The sequence below is a fragment of the Diabrotica virgifera genome, chromosome 1 (assembly GCF_917563875.1).
Source record: "Diabrotica virgifera virgifera chromosome 1, PGI_DIABVI_V3a".
Taxonomy (NCBI): domain Eukaryota; kingdom Metazoa; phylum Arthropoda; class Insecta; order Coleoptera; family Chrysomelidae; genus Diabrotica; species Diabrotica virgifera.
This window is the reverse complement of record NC_065443.1, coordinates 65,493,285-65,511,817: the sequence shown is the minus strand read 5'-3', so window position 1 is coordinate 65,511,817 and position 18,533 is coordinate 65,493,285. Positions and strand designations below refer to the sequence as shown.

Genomic DNA, 18,533 nt, shown 5'->3' with positions numbered 1-18,533 from the left:
CACGCTAACGTGTACGCAAATAAAAAAGTTAGGTACACGCGAATTAAACTTCATCAAGCCAGTGACGTCATTATTTAACGTGTCCAGTGACTTTATATTTTGGTACACGCTATTTTGATATGTTTAGTGTTTGTTGTTTGTTTAATAGAAAATATTTTTATTAAGGGAAGGAGAAGGAAAGAAAAACTATTCAGATGTTTTAAACTTTTTTTATGGCATAGACTTGGGTGTCAATTAGCCAGTCACAACTTTTTGTTTTCTATTCATACATAAAGAAGACAATGAGGTCCTTGTAATAAAACAATATATGTATATAAAAGTATATATTCAGGTTAGCAAAATAAATATTAGTTAACATATGATATATACAAAATACTCCTAAAATAATTTGTATACGTAAGTTAATTATACTACTTTATATTGGTGTTTATTTTTGCTGTAGTGTTTATTTTTATTTATACAGGCATGTATACGGGGAGTTGAACTTGTTACGATTTTAATAGAAAATTCGTTATAACTTTGTAAATACCCTGTATAACATAATAAACCTTTATATTTTTGTGATATGGAAGTTAAGAAGATTTCGAACATAAAATAAAATATAGGGTGTTCCATTTAAAAGACATAAGTTTGGTCTGCAACTATATTATAGAACGTCCTGTAACATTCTAACTAATTTTAGTAATTTTGTAATATGAAGCTTAAAGTTTTCTAAAATTTTTGTTACTAACTTTTATTGCTATCTATTACTCTAGCGGATCTACTGAGTTTTATCACACTAATCAATTGCCCCGTATATTTTATCTTATTACTTCCTACCCTTAATCACGAATTTTTGTCTCTTATCTTTTTCATACTGTTTTAGAATGTCGTTAAACTCATTAAAAAAATAAATAATTGTCCACACTCCATAGTTAATTAAAAAAAACACTAAAACAAGTAAAAAATAAGGAAACTCTTTATAAATCAATATTAAAGTGTCAACGGTGTAAACATAACGCGATTAGCGATTAGACAAATTCTAACCACACTCTGACACTCGCAATACTTACAGATACTTAATACCACAGCATACACACGTGGATCAAATTAGCGTGTACCAAAAAACCCAGTCATAGTACACGCTAAATAATGACGTCACTGACTTAATGACGTTTAAGCGTGTACCTAACTTTTTTATTTGCGTACACGTTAGCGTGTACCTAGACACAGCGATTTAGCGTGCACTTTTACTGGTTTTTTGCATACACGCTAACTTGAGAATACCGCGAGTGTCAGAGTGAGAAGCGGTCTTTTAGAATTTTTCTAATCCCGTTTTGTTTACATTTTAATATTGATTAGTAAAGAGATTTCTTATTTTTTATTTGTTTAGTGTTTGTTTTTAAATTAATTACGGAGTGAAGGACAAATATTTAGTTCTTTTAATGAGTTTAACAAAATTTTAAAACATTATATGAAAAGATAAGAGACAAAAATTCGTGATTAAGTGTAGCAGAAGTATTAAGATAAAATATACAGGGCGATTGATTAGTGTGATAAAGCTCAGTAGATCCGCTATAGTAATAGATAGCAATAAAAGTTGGTAATAAAAATTGTAGCAAACTTTGAGCATCATATTACAAAATTAGTAAGAATGTTCGATAACATAGTGGCAGACCAAACTTTTTTTTTAATGAAACACCCTATATTTTATTTTATGTTCGAAATCTTTTAACGTCCCAATCACAAAAATATAAAGGTTTATTATGTTATACAGGGTATTTACAAAGTTATAACCAATTTTCTATGAAAATCGTAACAAGTTCAACTCCCTGTATAAATAGAGATAAACTCAACAGCATTGGATTATAAACTGGTATCATTAACTTACGTATAAAAATTATTAACAGTATTTTGTACATGTCATGTCAACTATATTTATTTTGCTAACCTGAATATATACTTTTACACTATACACATTGCTTTATTGCAATTAAGTTTGAAACACCTAAATAGTTCTGCTTCCCTCTGAACCCTTAATTCGCGTGTACCTATTTTATTTGCGTACACGTTAGCGTTTACCTAGACACAGCGATATTTTTTAAATAACTCAAAAGGCCCATTTCGCCGATTCAAGTTTATATAGGCAATCCAAATTACATGCCGCTAAGTAATGGGTCAGGATTTAGACAGAATCCACAAGATTGATATCCGGTGGCCGGATGTTGACCTGTCATCGTGGTATGACAGTTGACAGTGGTTTTATTTATTGTGATTTATGACATGATAACCTCTAATGATAAAAAGTCAAAAAGTGTAAACAATGGCCATATTAACTAGATTATTGATATGAAGAAACGTTTCGAATATAACTAAAAATGAGAAAAACACGACCGCAGCTTCGTAGTGTCAAGACAAAATACGCAAATCCATACATTGTATTTTTTATTTTTGTCTTAGTTATTTGTATATTTTACTTTTCACTGAAAAGCTCAAAAAGCTTAAAAAATGAAGTTGATGAGGTTCAAAGCAATGAAGAAATCAAGGAACCATATTTTAAGAGAGAAAAACCAATATCTTTTAAAGGCCATAAGGTTGTACATTTAGATTTAAAAGGCGCCCCGCCAAAAATAGATTTTTATAAAGATTTATTTCCTTTACTTGCCAAGTTTGGAGCAACAGGAGTTCTTATAGAATATGAGGATATGTTTCCTTATAAAGATAATTTGATAAATATAAGTGCCACAAATGCATATACATTACAGAATATTAGGGAAATTAATAGATTAGCAAAAGAGCACAATTTGACAGTTATACCTCTCATTCAAACATTTGGTCACTTGGAGTTTGTTTTGAAGCTTAAAGACTATGAGATGTTACGAGAGATTTCAGAGTATCCACAAGTAATTTGCCCTACACATCAAAAGACTGAACAGTTACTAGAAACTATGGTACAACAAATGCTTGCAGCTCACCCAGATAGCCAATTCATACACATTGGGGCAGATGAAGTGTATTATCTAGGGATATGCGAACGCTGTACTGACACTATGATAAAACATAACCTTTCAAAGAATCTCTTATTTATAGCACATATTAAAAATGTTATTAGCATTGTTAAACGTTTTAACCCTCATATAACGGTATTAATGTGGGATGATGAGTTTAGATCTTTTAGTGATGCAGATCTGGCTAATAGTAATTTACATAATAATGTTGAACCTGTGATATGGAAGTATACTAAAGATGTTTATGATGAGTTAGGTCCTACCTTGTGGGACAGCTACCAAAAAGTTTTTAAAAATGTTTGGATTGCCAGTGCTTTCAAAGGAGCAACAGGTATATAATATTTTAATTTTTATTTTCAGAAAATCTGTTCCAGGTCCATTATTATAATATAATATATAGAGTTTTGCAGGCAAATTATTTTTGAACAGAAAATAGGAAAGTCCCAGATACAGAATCCATTATCAAATATAATAATAGGTACTAATTTACATCTGAAACTTTCCTTATTAGAACCCCTTTCTGTTAACATCGTAAATCTCTACCTTTTACAATTTATAAGACGTAGAGACGGCGAATGTAGAAAGTGAAAAGGATTCTACAATATGCAATTCACATTCTGCTTTTATTCATCTAGGATAAGTACAAAATTCCCCTTAAAAAGACAATCTCATTTCGTTTTGATTCAGAGGCGGCCATGCAGCTACACTGAAGAAGTTCTAAACAGAAACAGCTGTATGTAGATTGTGCATTGCCTTTGAATTGAAATGAAACATAAATTGTCTTTCACTTCACTTCTATCTTTACTCAGATTATGAGTACTACGGACCTTTTCGTACCTTTTCCTAGATGAATGAAAGCAGAATGTGAATTGCATATTGTAGAATCCTTTTCGTGTTCTATATTCGTGGTATCTATGTCTTATAAATTGTAAAAGGCAGAGATTTGGATGTTAACAGAAAGGGGTTCTAATAAGGAAAGTTTCAGATTTAAATTAGTATCTATTATTATAGAGAGAGAGAGAGAGAGAGAGAGAGAGATATTTTATTGATACAATGTACCAAAAGGTCATCGACTGAAGTCTTTCAGCCAATTTACACAATTAATATATATTAATACACTAAATGTTTTTTGTTAATATTAATACAATACAATAATTAAAAAAAAAGTATTTGTATGTGGCGGTAATTACAATATCACTAGACAATTAGTTACAATAACATATTATGATGATTTAAATTTGATGAGTAGCAGATTTCTTCAAAAAGAGTTCTTCCTGGATATCTATGGGCACTGTCCTTTGGTATCTTCACAATGTGAAGATACCAAACTTACCAAAGATACTTTCTCCTTTTAATGATGGTCAAAAGTTCTCTGTCCCTTCCCATTATTTGCAACACCATTTTGTTCGTAATATGATTGGTAAATGTTATTTTCAAAATTCTTCAAAAAGCCATATCTCAAAAATTTCCAGCTTTCTCATTAAGTCAACATTAACAGTCCAAGCTTCAGCACAATAAATAAGAATATAGTGGATACAGTCGAACCTGCTTATTAGAATACTGGTTAAAGGAATATCCTGGTTTAAGGAATATAAATTTGAGGTCCCGAATCATTTATACTTACTAGCAACCCCAATGATCAGTTATTTACGGTTATAGGAATACTTTTGCTTGGCACAAAGGCTATTCTAATAAGCAAGTTCGACTGTATAACATTTTACCCTCCTCTATCAGAATTGCACATTGAGTGTTTGATTATTCACAAATTTCCTCACCTTCAATAAAGCTCTTGATTGCTCCATTATTATTTTCGAATTAGGTCTTCAGTAATCCAGACTATTACATATTTCATTTTGACCATTTATTCATTATCGTCATCTTTTATCTGGATCCTTATTACGACTTTAGCCCTCTTACTGATAACCACGGTTTTTTTTCTTTTATACATACATACATACATAATCGATTGCCTCTTTTACCATCAGGTGTCGAGGATTCCTCCTTTATATAATACTCTCTGCTAATTTACGCCACTTCTTCCTATCTGCTGCTAAAACTTTTGCTTCTTGCAGTATTTCGTTTACACTAGTGTTCCAGCTTTTCCTTGGTCTGCCCCTCGTGCTTTTACTCACTGCTTTGGCCTCCCATGTCATTTTCACTTGTCTATCACCACTCATTCTTATGTGTCCAGCCCATGTATCTCATTTCTGTAGCTCGTAATGTTTTTCTTTGTCTGTCATTAAGTACCCAGTTTTCTGCCCCATATATTGTAATTGGCATATATACGGTTTTATATACTGTCATTTTGGTTTTTCTTGATATTTCTTTTTTGTTTAGGAAATTTCTATACAGTGAATAATAAGTTCTCATTGCCAATTTTATTCTGTTTCCGATTTCATCTTCTTGTGTACCTTTGTTGTTTAACATTATTCCCAAATACTTAAAGAGGTCTACTTGCTCGATTTTTTGCCCTTCGATTTCAATATTTACAGTTGCTTCTTTGTTGGCAATTGTCATTACTTTAGTTTTCTCCGTATTTATTATTGTTGTAGTTTTTTAGTTCTTCAGCCCAGATTCTTATGTTATCTGCGAGAGCCTTTTCAGTTCTTGCAACTAATACAATGTCATCAGCAAATGCACAGGCTTCAATTTTTATTTGCTGCAAATTTCTATACCCTATAGCGCATTTTTTAGATTTTTTCCAACACTTTTTAATAACTTCATCCATAACAGAAATAAATAACAGTGAGCTCAGCACTCCACCTTGACTAACCCCATCGTTGTTAGAAAATTCGTCTGAGATTAAGTTACTTGTCCTGACCTGGTTTTTTGTGTTGACATACAAACTCTTTGTTACACTTACAAGTTCTTCATCTACTTCCTTGTTTATCAGGCTTTGCCATATTCCTTCTCTATTGACCATGTCAAACGCCTTTTTACTATCTAAAAACGCCAAAAAAATTCTTTTATGTTTATTGTTAAACCAAACTGTTCCCCAGTATCACAAATTGTATTTAGTAGCTTCTGCAGGTCTTTGTCACATTTATCGATAATGACTGTACAGTCGGTATAATGAATGTTGTCACCCCAAGTCACATTCCAGTTGAGACAATCATCTGTCAAACTGAGGAAGCCTTCTCTAATTTACCTTCCGAAGATGCTGAAATAGTTAGACAAGATGTTGTTAGAGTCCTTAGAAATTCAAAACCTACCCCAAACATTAGCCAATCTGAGAGAAAAGCCCTAAAAAAATCAAATTCAGATCTAGTCATTCTTCCTGTCGACAAAGGAAACACCACTGTTAGCGTAAACACTTCTTCTTACATCGATAAATTCTCAAATCTTATTAATACTTCAGACTACAAACCGATTTCTAGTAATCATACAAGTTATTTGGAAAAAACAACAAAAACCATCATTAACAAACTTTAATATGTTGGCGAACAGAATGTCTATAGACATCTAATTTCCATTGATGTATTGTGACCCAACGTATATAGAAGACATTTTTAAAATAACGAGTTGTGACAAAAAATCAGTGTCAAAAATTTCACATTACATATACAGATGCATATTAAATGTGACACTGCTGTCTCCGTTGGCATCGTCCACAACAGGGTTGTTTCGTTTTAGACATTTTGTTTTAAGGCCATCGGTACATAATTCGCAAATATTTTACAGGTATCCCTACTTTTTCTGTCTTTACACGGAAAATTACGTGTAGTAAAATTCACACTGGTATGGATATGTAAACATTACTAGAATGTCATTCTACTTGAAAATGTCATCATTAATTTAAAGAGATAGCTTTTGAATGTTCTTGGATAACTGTTATTTTTATAATTGCAAATTAATAATTCAGTTAATAAATGTGATAATTTTTTCTAACTATGTATTCAGTGATTGTAATAATTTATATGTACAACAAAAACTAATACTCAATCGAGAAATGAGGAAAAGTGTTTAAGTGATTTTTTAATAATATATTTTTACTATGGAGCACTTACAATTTTGAACATCTTTAACAACAAAATACTTGGATCACAGAATATATTATCCTGATGTACACAATATCACACCTGATCTTCCACAAATAATACACAATAAATAACTTGTAACTGTAACTTATTAAAATAAACATTATAGAAGTTCTTGGGGACTTTCGGCCCTCGCCAATAACGTAATCTTTCATTCTGCGTTTAAATTTTAAAAAAATACTTATTAGTTTTCTCAGGATTCGAAAAAAATAAATCCCCATTTGAATAGCATTGCAGCCGAAAATACGTACCCATCCTCTTAATCAACGGTTTTAAACATTTGTTTATGTATAAAACAGTTTTTGTTTAAAACAGTTTAAAACACTTATATTAAACAAGGGTTTTTTCATTTTCTTTATGAATACATACAATAAATATAAAAAAATTCGAATACATTATATAAAATTTTTAACATACATATTATTTATTTATTAATCATCGGAACACAAAAAAATGTAAAACATTTTGCATACAAGAGTTAATCAATTTCTCAAAACTGTTTCAGTCTCATAGTAATATTGTAATCTAATTCATCAACCTTATCAGTCTCGTCATCACTGATGGAATTTTAAAAATTGAAACCAACTTAGCAGCTTTGACATTGCCTATCCGATTACTTAGTTTGGAATGGTAAACTGTACGATGAGAAGAGCCTTTCTATATTGGCTGACGATGCAATAGCTGTGTGAAGCTGTTGAGCAAGTTTCGATGCTGTAGTATTTATATTATGCCAATGGTTTTACATTCTCAATTAGATGTTTAGAAAATATAAAGGGTACACTCTTTGCCTGGTAATAATAATAATTGAAAATGCTTCTGGATGATAATTTATAATGGATGGATGATAATTTTATTTCCACTAATGCGATGATCAAGCAAATTTGCCAAAAAATGAGCTGTGGTCACCAAATAACTTGCATGTTTAAAAAAACATTAAGCATTACAAGAAACACCACAAAATAACTGACAGTAGACGTCCTTGCAATGCGAATTTATAAATAGTAAATAGTCTGGCAATAGTTCCTAATTTTGCAATTGGTTTTCTTATCTTATTATTTAGTAGAATAATAGATCAAACACTTTCAATTAATATTATGTTTAAGAAAATATGATTTAAACAATCTGTTCTTCTAAGTTTTATTTGTTTAAAATATAAAATTTACAAACAAAAAAAACATGTTTAAAGCAAAAAAAAAACGTTTAAAACAAAAAAAAAACATGCGTTTTAAACAAGTTTTATTTGTTTAAGACATACAATTTAAAAACAAAAAAAACATGTTTAAAATAAAAAAAAAACGTTTAAAACAAAAAAACATGTGTTTTGTTTAAAATTAAAAAAAAACATGTTTTTGCAACCCTGTTCCACAGGTTTACAAAAAATGTTATTCCATACAAAAAAATTATTGTTTCCATAAACTATATATAAAAGAAATTCAACAATTTCCCTATTCTACTTTGCAAAATACACAAGTGTCACAACACTTGCTTACATATTTGACGCACTGTCCGTCACCATGCTAAACAAACTCTGTACAATTTCAAGTGCTTGTGTAAATAACTCTTCGGAGTATACAGCGTGTCTACTTAAGTTGGAACCATATGGGAAACTTTTTTATTATTAATTTTACGAAAAAAGTTATTCTTTATAAAAAGTTCTGCATGCCCCAAAACCTAAGATTCAATCATCATATATCAAATTTTCTCAATATTATACTAGGTATGTCAAAAAATATGAATTTCGGTCAAGGGCAAAGTACCTTTATTTCTCTCAATATCGAAAATTCTTATGATAAAAAGTTGTTTGGAATTAAAAACTAAGATCAAATATGCAATTACATGCTTCTAATTGAAAAAAAAATTTTTCTCAAATTTATGGGTACCCAACTTCGTTTTTATCTATTACAAATATGATAACTATGATATGTTTATTATTCATTTTACGAAAAAAAGTTATTTTTCATAAAAAGCTTTGCATGGTCTAAAATCTAAGACACCACCATGATTTATCAACTTTTATTAATTTTATACGAGGTGTGTCAAAAAATATGAAATTCGCTCAAGATTATAGTACCCTTATATTTCACAATATTTCAATTAGAAGGATGTAATTGCATATTGAAACATAGTTTTTAATTCTAAACAACTTTTTTAATAACAGTTTTCAATATTATGAAAAATAAAGGTACTTTACTCTTGAGTGAAATTCAAATTTTTTGACATACCTCGTATAAAATTAATAAAATGTGATATCTGATGGTTGCATCTTCGGTCTTAGGACATACAGAGCTTTTTATAAAGAATACCTTTTTTTCGTAAAAGTAATAATAAAAGAGTTATCGTATGTGTAATAAATAAAAATGAAGTTAGTATCAATAAATTTGAGAAAAATTTGGAAAATATTTTTTTCCAATTAGAAGCATGTAATTGCATATTTGATCTTAGCTTTTATTTCCAAACAACTTTTCATAATAAGAATTTTCGATATTGAGAGAAATAAAGGTACTTTACTCTTGAACGAAGTTCATATGTTTTTACATACCTCGTATAATATTGACAAAATTTGATATCTGATGATTGAATCTTAGGTTTTAGAGCATGCAGAATAGGGTGGAGCGAAAAATTCAATTTTCGAAATTTGAAGTGGGGAAGTGTGCAAAAGTTGTCTATCGGTATACAAAATAACGTGTTAAAAGCACAAATAAATTAAAAATATTTCAGAGGTTCCCCGAACGCTTCGAATTTTACAATAATAAGGTATATTACATATACGGTATTTTTTATGGTTTACAACATCAATTTGATTCTCCCCCGTCAACAGTCAGCAAGTGTATGAGTTCTGGGAAATTACTTGCGCGCGGGTCTGTGTCTGTAGCACGTGACATCACATCACAAGTTTCAGAAAACTGGGACAGTACGTGTTAAGTTACGGTATCAAGCGCGTCGCTTTGTTTTGTTTTCTGTGTTACGTATTTGGATTTTGTGTATTTTATTATTAATCGCGCCATGCCAACAACAAGAAAAGACGAAAAGAGACCTTTTGTACAGTGTTTGGAGCGTCAAAAAAACTAAATGAACTAATGTTACCGACTTATAGTGATGTAATGAGACATTTTTTATGGATTAGATTTCAGTTAAAACAAACTTCTATAAAGGAACCAAATGTTTCCGAAATAATAGCACTAGTGACAACAGATCTGGAAGGACTTTGGACTAAAGCTTCGTTACCTGTTTTGTCACACAAAAGGATTACCGGTATGTTAAACGGATATTATAAGAAATATCAAAATCTGAAGAAACCATTAAAAAGCAGAAAAACAACTGCCATGTCATAAAAACTAAAAAGCTTTCAAGACCATGCTAGTAGTACCCTTTTTGATATTACTTTTGACTTTTGATATTGACTTTTTTATTAGACCAGCGAAGCCAACGTAAAATGTCAATTAGTTCCATAGATAAAATTGAAAGTAAAAAAATAGAAAAGGAAATGGCAAGGAAATTAAAAGATAGACCTAAAATTACCGAAGAACCAAGACAAACAGAAACTGTCATACAATATGTTACTTTACGAGAATCCGATTCTTCTGATAGTGTTTCAGAAACGTCAGAAACAAATTACCAATCGATTGCTTCACGTTCCCAGTCATGTGAAAATATTGGACAAATGAGAATTTCCTTGCCAAAATTGGCGAAAGCGTGTGACAGAACAGGTGTCTCTGACAGAGCTGCAGCAATAATAGCTACTGCAGTTTTAGAGGATTTTAAAATAGTTACTCCACGCGATATTTCCAAAATAATCGATAGAAGTAAAATACGTCGTGCTAGAAAAAGGAAGAGAACTGATTATGAGAGCATAAGTAAGGAAGTGATAACGGGCTTATTTTTTGACGGTCTAAAAGACAAAACACTGTCGCAATGTATGAAGGGAAACAAACTTTATAGAAACACCGTCGTTGAAGAACATGTTGTATTAGTGTCAGAACCGGGCTCCAAGGCTATAGGACATGTGACGCCGCAGTCTGGAACTGCATCTCATATTAAATGCAATCTGGAACAAGCAATCGTAAAGTTCTTAGAGACAAAGGTGGACTTTTCCCATTTAAATGCTATCGGATGTGACGGAACAGTTGTGAACACTGGAAATAAAAATGGTGCCATAAGAATGATGGAACTATATCTAAAACGCCCCGTTCAGTGGTTGATCTGCCTTTTTCACGCAAATGAATTACGCCTAAGGCACTTACTTCAAAAGTTAGATGGACCTTCAACAGGACCTAGCGGATATTCTGGTACCATTGGAAAAGCTTTAGAAACCTGTGAAAATTTGCCAGTTGTGTCATTTAATCCAATACAGAGTGGAAACTTTCCAGTGCTTGTTCCTGATGATTTAAGTACCGATCAAAAATATTTGTGGGATATATGTCAAACTGTTACTTCTGGCATTTGCACGGAGAGCCTAGCCAATCGAAACCCGGGCAAATTATCCCATTCCCGTTGGCTAACAGCTGCAAATAGGATACTTAGACTTTATATGGAGACTCAAATGAAGTCTCAAGTAATCTTCAAATTCTAAGCGAATACGTACTAAAGGTGTACGCACCTTTATGGTTCCATATTAAGCTAAAGCCGTCATGTAAGGACGGTCCTCGTCATCTGTTGAATATGATTAGATGGTCCAGAAATTTTGACAAGAAACTTTTGGAAATTATTGATCCCGTCATTCAGAGAAATGGTTTCTATGCTCATCCAGAAAATCTGTTATTTCGCTGGTAACAGATGAAACCAAGTCCATAAGGGAGCTAGGTTATCGTCGTCTCTTGAAAATTCGTCAGCAAAATCAGAATAATTCAATATATACGATTTTTTACTATTCCAAAAATTTATTTTAATGCCACAGACTTTGTGGAACTCATTGATTGGCAGTCTTGCAGGCTAACGGAACCTCCATTACTAGCTAATATTTCTAACAAAGACATTTTAGCTATGATAGAAGTGCCAGATCAAATGGAAATTGTTAAATATCCATGTAATACTCAAGCAGTTGAACGATGTGTCAGACTGGTTACCGAAGCTTCTATGGCGGTCTGTGGGGAGGACAACACGGATGGATTTATCAAATCAAGATTAGACTCACGACAACAGATGCCGCATTTTAATACAAAACGTGAGTACTCACTAGACACTACATAATACCGTATTTATATTATGAGTTAGAGAGTGAAAAGAATTTTTAAGGGTGGAGGGCGGTGGCGGAGAGGGGTGGTGGTGGAACTCGTTTAGCAGCCACCTCCTCGTGATGAGTTCTGGGTTGTATTTTAATGCTAAAATATAAAATACAAGCGAAGAGCTGCTATTAATGTATACAACGTTATAGGCAAATTTCAAGTCCCGGGGGGAACCTCTAAATTACAACACAGGGGGTTGATTTTTTTTCCCTATAATATACTACCTAATAGACAACTTTTGGGTACTAGCCCATTTCAAAAAAATAAAAATGAAAAATATCTGTCAACTTCGCTCCACCCTAATGCAGAACTTTTTATAAAGAATAACTTTTTTCGTAAAATGAATAACAAAAAAGTTTCCCATATGTTTCCAACTTAAGTAGACACGCTGTATATTAAATAGTAATTGTGAAAGTACACAGCCATGTCTCATTCCTCTACTTATCTGTTGCACAACTGTGCAATTTCCATCTAATGTTACCACAGCCTGATGGTTCCAAAAGAGATTTCTCATAATGTTAATATCATTTTTGTTGATAACTGTCTAATCAATGTCTAAAAATACCTATATATTTTTTCATTTTAGGCAGCAATGAGATTGTTCCATATGCAACACACTATCTACAAAATCACCGCAGCTGGATGTCTGTGGTTGCAGAATACTCAAATCAGTTTAATTTTAAAGGGATCATCATTACTGGTTGGCAAAGGTATGATCACTTTGCTGTGCTCTGTGAACTATTACCTGTTGGGCTACCAACATTGGCCATGAGTCTGAGAATTTTACTAGGTAAGCTTGTTAGATTACTATTGAAATGATTCCAGAAATATAGTAAAGAATGAATATCATTTCAAAAGAAAAAAGATAATTTAGACCAAAATGTAATATGAGGATGATATAGTCATGGACAAAAATATAAAATATTTTAATTGGACATGTTAATATGATTACCGAGCAGTGGAAAATTTGTTCACAGATGAGACCAGGGCCCGGATTACGTACACTCGATACGCATCGTATCCGCCATGTTTTACCGTAGGGAGTGATTACGAAACCTCTTTCCCTACGTTGTCGATGCGAGTCAACTCGAAGGCACTGCTCGATACCAACGACCCTGTCGAGTTGCCAACTCGAATTATCTATCTCTCTCTGATAGATCGCTGATCTCCTATAAGGCTTTCTCTCTTGCCGATCCAAGTATAAAAATTAAGAAAAGATAACGAAGAGAATACATAACGACATAACCTACTTAGGTATCTACTTCATACTTTGATTTCTTCAATTTAAAAATAATGTATATCGTTAATCAAACGATATTTAGATTATACGATTTTGATAATAATTCTCATGTTTTGAACATTAAAAAAATATATTGTTTAAATCTCCCAGTGAGGTGTATTACACTCATTACACGGACAGAAGTTCTCTAATACTTATTCCTATTATTTTAAAAATATGTGAAGGAAACGTCCATGGTTAATTTTTATCCTTGTAATATTTGCAGAGTAAGATTTAATGGCGAAAAGGTAAGATAAGGAATGCTATGAGACAAAATTCAATGAAGGGACCTTTAATAATATTTTTATATAACGTCTCCCATCTTTCCCTGGCTATTTAATCTTTAATAACGGTGAAAAATCATAATTAATCTCAAATTCTACTTAAGTTCGAAAATTATATATTTATATATCTAGGTACACGTTATCACTGTATCCATCCTTAGAATATAAAATAATCGTTTATAACAATTAAATATGTAATAAAAACTTTATTTTATATTCTATTGTAATAATTATTTAGGTTAATGAGAGAAATTGCTTGGCATATAACGTGCACATCATTCCATTTGTTCGAAATATTATCCCGCAGGTTCAAAAATACGATAATTGCCGATCTTTTCTGACAGTCTACTCGAACCCAGTTCGTAATCACTTTTTGGCTTCGATGCGTATTCGCATCGAGTTTGCCTACGGTTCGTTTTGCGATCTCGCATCGAGTGTTCGTAATCCCGCTGCAGATTTCAGTTATGGAAACAAGATTGACAAAATTTCGTCTATAGAAGAGGTGAAGAATATGCCAGTTGGTTGTAACCTCATACAGAGCATTACTTTTGTGAATATTGGACGAATGACAGCAGATATGTACATTGAAAACATTTTAGAAAGTCTTGTTTTGCTATTAACCGCTCATTATGTGTCCATACCGTTTAATTCTCTGTGCTTTTATTGTTCTAACTATGTTCTCTTGACCCATCCATTCTTGTATTTTGTGATTCATTCATTGTCTTGCTTCCTCTGTGTTTTCTCTGTTTGGTCCCAGTTTTTCTCATAAATTTTCTGTCAAAGCCTTTCAGTTGTTCTTCTTCTCTTGCTGTTACTTAATGTAAATGTCTCTAAAGCATAGATACCACTATTCTTGGTCTTATGGTCATTTTGTAGATTCTCATGTTTGTGTTTCGGCTTATCTTCTTATCTCTATACATTTTTTTATTTCGGTGGAATGCTTTATTTGCTTCCTGCTTGCTATCCTGCTTGAATTCTTCTTTTCATATCTACATTTTTATTTTTTTCATTGACATACTCCTAAATATTTGAATGTCTCAACCTCTTCGAAGCAGTGTGCGTTTATTGTCAGTTCTGTCATTTGTGTCTTTTTTTTCTTGCTTACGTTCATGCATTTTGTTTTATTTTCATGTATTTCCAGTTCTCTCAGTTTGGCTTCGTTTTCTATTTCTTTGGAGGTTTTCTTTATTGCTCTTTTATCTGTTGTTACCATGGTTGTATCATCCGCATATCCTATTATTTGTACTGCATTCTTATTTATAGTTCCTGCGTTTGACAGCTTTTTTATTATCTTGTCTAGTAATAGAATAAGTAATACAGTTGAGAGTGCATCTCCTTGTCTTATTCCATTTTTATTATTTCTGTTCTTTCCCTTCCGGTGTCTATTACTTCTTGGGAATCTCGCATTGTCATTTCTATCACTCTTATAATTTTATTTGATAGGTACATTACTCTCTTGTAGTATTGGAACATTTTTATTCTGTTTAGTTTATCAAACGCCTGTTTAAAGTCTAGGAAAAGTATGTGTTTCTCCGTCATACTTGTATGTTTACTGTATAACTTTTTGTGGATAGCATCTAATGTGGATCTTCCTTTTCTGAAACCGTACTGGTAATCTCCTATGCTTTGTTCTGTGTATATTGTTAGTCTGTTTCTAATTATACCAGTCATTACTTTATATTATGTTACATTCAGTAAATTAATTGCTTGGTAGTTTTTACACATTTTGTGATATCCTTGTTTTGGTATTGTCTATATTATTCCCCTCTTCCATTCTTTGGACATTATTGCCTTACTTCATATATTTCGTATTAGTTTATAAAATCTTTCTACATCTCCCCTCCGTATTTTATAAGTTCTGCACATATTCTTTCGTCTCCCGCTGTTTCCCGTTCAGTTTGCATATTTTATCTTTCACTTCTGTAAAGGCCTCTTCCTCTTCATCATCATATTATTCCGTGTTCATTATTGTTTCTCTTTCTTTTTCTCTATCCGTGTCTGGATATATTGTTTCGAAATACTTAGCTATAGCTACATACTTTAGCTACTTACTATAGCTACATTAGCCGTCCGTTTTCGGTTACCTAGTCTTAAGTAATGGTACAATGGTTTTGAATTCTTTTATTTTTCTTCGATTTAAATATTTTCTGTGTTTTTCTTTGATCTTTGTATTTTTCTCGTTCCTCTTCTTTGCATGTGCTTTAACCATTTCAATCTTGTTTTATTCTTTTCGTTCACTACTTGTTTGCACTCTTCGTCAAACCAATTATTTCTTCTTTATTTTTTGCTGTTTGCCAACCTTGCCTCTCTACTTGTTGTTCCTCCTTGAACAACATATCTCCTTTTACTTCTTTTACAAATCTTCTTTTTACTTCTTTCTCTTCCAATTTATCTATGTCCAATCTTCCCTTTACTTTTTGTATTTCATTATGTGTTGTTTTTATTTTACATTTTGTAATCACAAGCATATGGTTCAAATCGATGATGGCGTTGTCCCCTCTGTGAGATCTAACGGCATTTATCAATTGTTTGTGTCTTTTTAATCAGTACATGGTCTATTTGATTCCCCTCCATACTTCCTGGTCCCATCCATGTTATTTTGTGTATGTATATGTCTTTGTGTTTATTCGTGCTACTTACGTCTTATGTCCATGTTTAATGTCGCTGCTAAATTACATAGTCTTTCTCCATTATTGTTTGTTTTGTTATGTATTGAGTTTTCCCCTGCAACCTCTATGAAGATTCTTCTTTGCCTAGTTGTAATTATTATTAACTGTTGTTTTGTCAAGTCAACAGTGTTTTTTGTGGGTGCATAGACATTTATTATGGATAACTTGTTCGGTTTGCTATTTACTCTTATGTATGATATATATTCTTTTACATATATTTATATGGGTTTAAATTCCATAACTTTATGTCTCATTTCCCTTATCACCATAAAAGCTGTTCCTCCATAACCGTTTTTCTTCGCCTGCATACCATACTGTATAATTTTCTTTAGATTTTTCCATGCCCTCCATCTGGTTTCCTGAATTTCTGCAATACCTATCTTGTATTGTTTTAAGTGTGTCGCTAGTTCTTACATCTTTCCTGCTTCCAGCAGCGTCCTCATGTTCTATGTTCTAATTTGTTTTGCCATTTTCTTAATTTTCTTTTTTTTTGTATTCTTCTTATTATTCTGAATATACCTTGACACATTTGGTCGAATGCTTTACTATAGTCAATAAAACACGCATATAATATCTTGATTAACCTCCAGGCACCTTTGAATCAATATATTAAGCGAAAAAAGAAGGTTTTGCAAAGAGTTATCTTTGCGAAACCCAAATTGTGTTTAACAAATTAATCTCTATGTAATATAAAATTATTTCTTCCCATTAGTAATACAAAATTGTATATTTCATTTCTTTTTATTTTGCAGGTTTCAACGATTCTCCTCTAAGTCCCCCAACAGAAATCGCAAAGTTATTGAAATGTGAACAACCTTATGCCCTCATTGGTCCGGTGTTTGGTAGTCCTAAATGTTCCTTTCCTGGTGGAGAAGTCCTCGAGCATGTCATTCATTTTCAACAATTAAAACAAGAATTTGAATCTATTTTGGAAGATTCCCGCATTAAAGGTTGGATGAGTGATTATAATGTTGCCCATTGTTTTACTAACATCAACAATGTCGAATCAGTCACTACTTCCCTTGGAAGGATCCGAGATGAATTAATTGAAATTAAATCTCTTCTAACCTCTGCTTTATCGGAGGTGTATGATAACTATACTGTAGAAGAATGGATAGAAACTTATGTTAAGCCTTTAGAGACACATATTAACTTGTTATGGGACGCCAAAAAGAAACTTGTAGCAAAAACAACTTGGAATAGAAGACCATTTAATAAAGATTCTTGTAAATAAATATAGTTTCAAGTTTTTTTGTGTTTGATTTACTAATAAGCCACACTCTCCTTGGCGCTACGGTAAAGGTGCCCACTTGCAAAACTAAAATATTTTAATTTATAAAATATTTTATTTTTAGAATACTGTCGAACCCGCTCATTGGAATAGCCTTCGTGCCAAGCAAAAATATTCCTATAACCGGGATATTCTAATAACCGATCAGTGGTGGCTAGTAGAAATTAATGTACTGAATATACGTCATAATAGTACAACCCACTTTGTACATGTACATACTATGTATGTACATGTATATAGTATGTATGTACATACATACGTGATGTACAGATGTACCTATATGGTTTTATTTCTTTTTATGTCAATAATACAGTACCTAGTATAACTATTGCTTATTTTATTAAAACACCAAACTACATTATCTGTGCATACATAGTACACAAATAAGTATGAAATGTATGCAATAATATGTAGATGTAGGTATACATATTTTCTTATTAACATACATACAACAGACTTACTTTTTTTCTAGAAAAATAATCGGTAATCTGAGAATCTTTTTTTTTTGTTACCTAAAATATTAGTCACTTGTTGCTTTAAAATATAATAATTAAAACATTGACATTGGTTTTACCCTCCAGAAAACTTCATATAATACATATTATAAAGCGGTTATTATACAGGGTGTAACGAAAATACAGGTCATAAATTAAATCACATATTTTGAGACCAAAAATAGTTCGAATGAACCTAATTTACCTTAGTACAAATATGCACATAAAAAAAGTTACAGCCCTTTGAAGTTACAAAATGAAAATCGATTT

The 18,533-nt window shown here is 31.9% G+C and overlaps 1 protein-coding gene across 1 annotated transcript; it reads left to right on the top strand.

Annotated features, from left to right (window-relative positions):
* The first annotated feature begins 2,256 nt into the window (after nt 1-2,256).
* On the top strand, nt 2,257-17,727 carry LOC114332286 (hexosaminidase D). The gene is made up of 3 exons (XM_028282063.2): nt 2,257-3,318; nt 12,833-13,036; nt 17,231-17,727. The coding sequence occupies exons 1-3, from the start codon at nt 2,358-2,360 to the stop codon at nt 17,710-17,712; spliced, it is 1,647 nt and encodes a 548-aa protein (XP_028137864.2). The 5' UTR covers nt 2,257-2,357; the 3' UTR covers nt 17,713-17,727.
* Nucleotides 17,728-18,533: the final 806 nt, after the last annotated feature.

What these genes read in the sequence shown, in the direction of transcription:
- LOC114332286 (XM_028282063.2), top strand. Translation starts at nt 2,358, where the DNA reads ATGAGAAAAACACGACCGCAGCTTCGTAGTGTCAAGACAAAATACGCA. An exon ending in TGCTTTCAAAGGAGCAACAG is followed by an intron (nt 3,319 to 12,832) that starts GTATATAATATT and finishes TTTTCATTTTAG; the next exon opens with GCAGCAATGAGATTGTTCCA. An exon ending in GAGTCTGAGAATTTTACTAG is followed by an intron (nt 13,037 to 17,230) that starts GTAAGCTTGTTA and finishes TTTATTTTGCAG; the next exon opens with GTTTCAACGATTCTCCTCTA.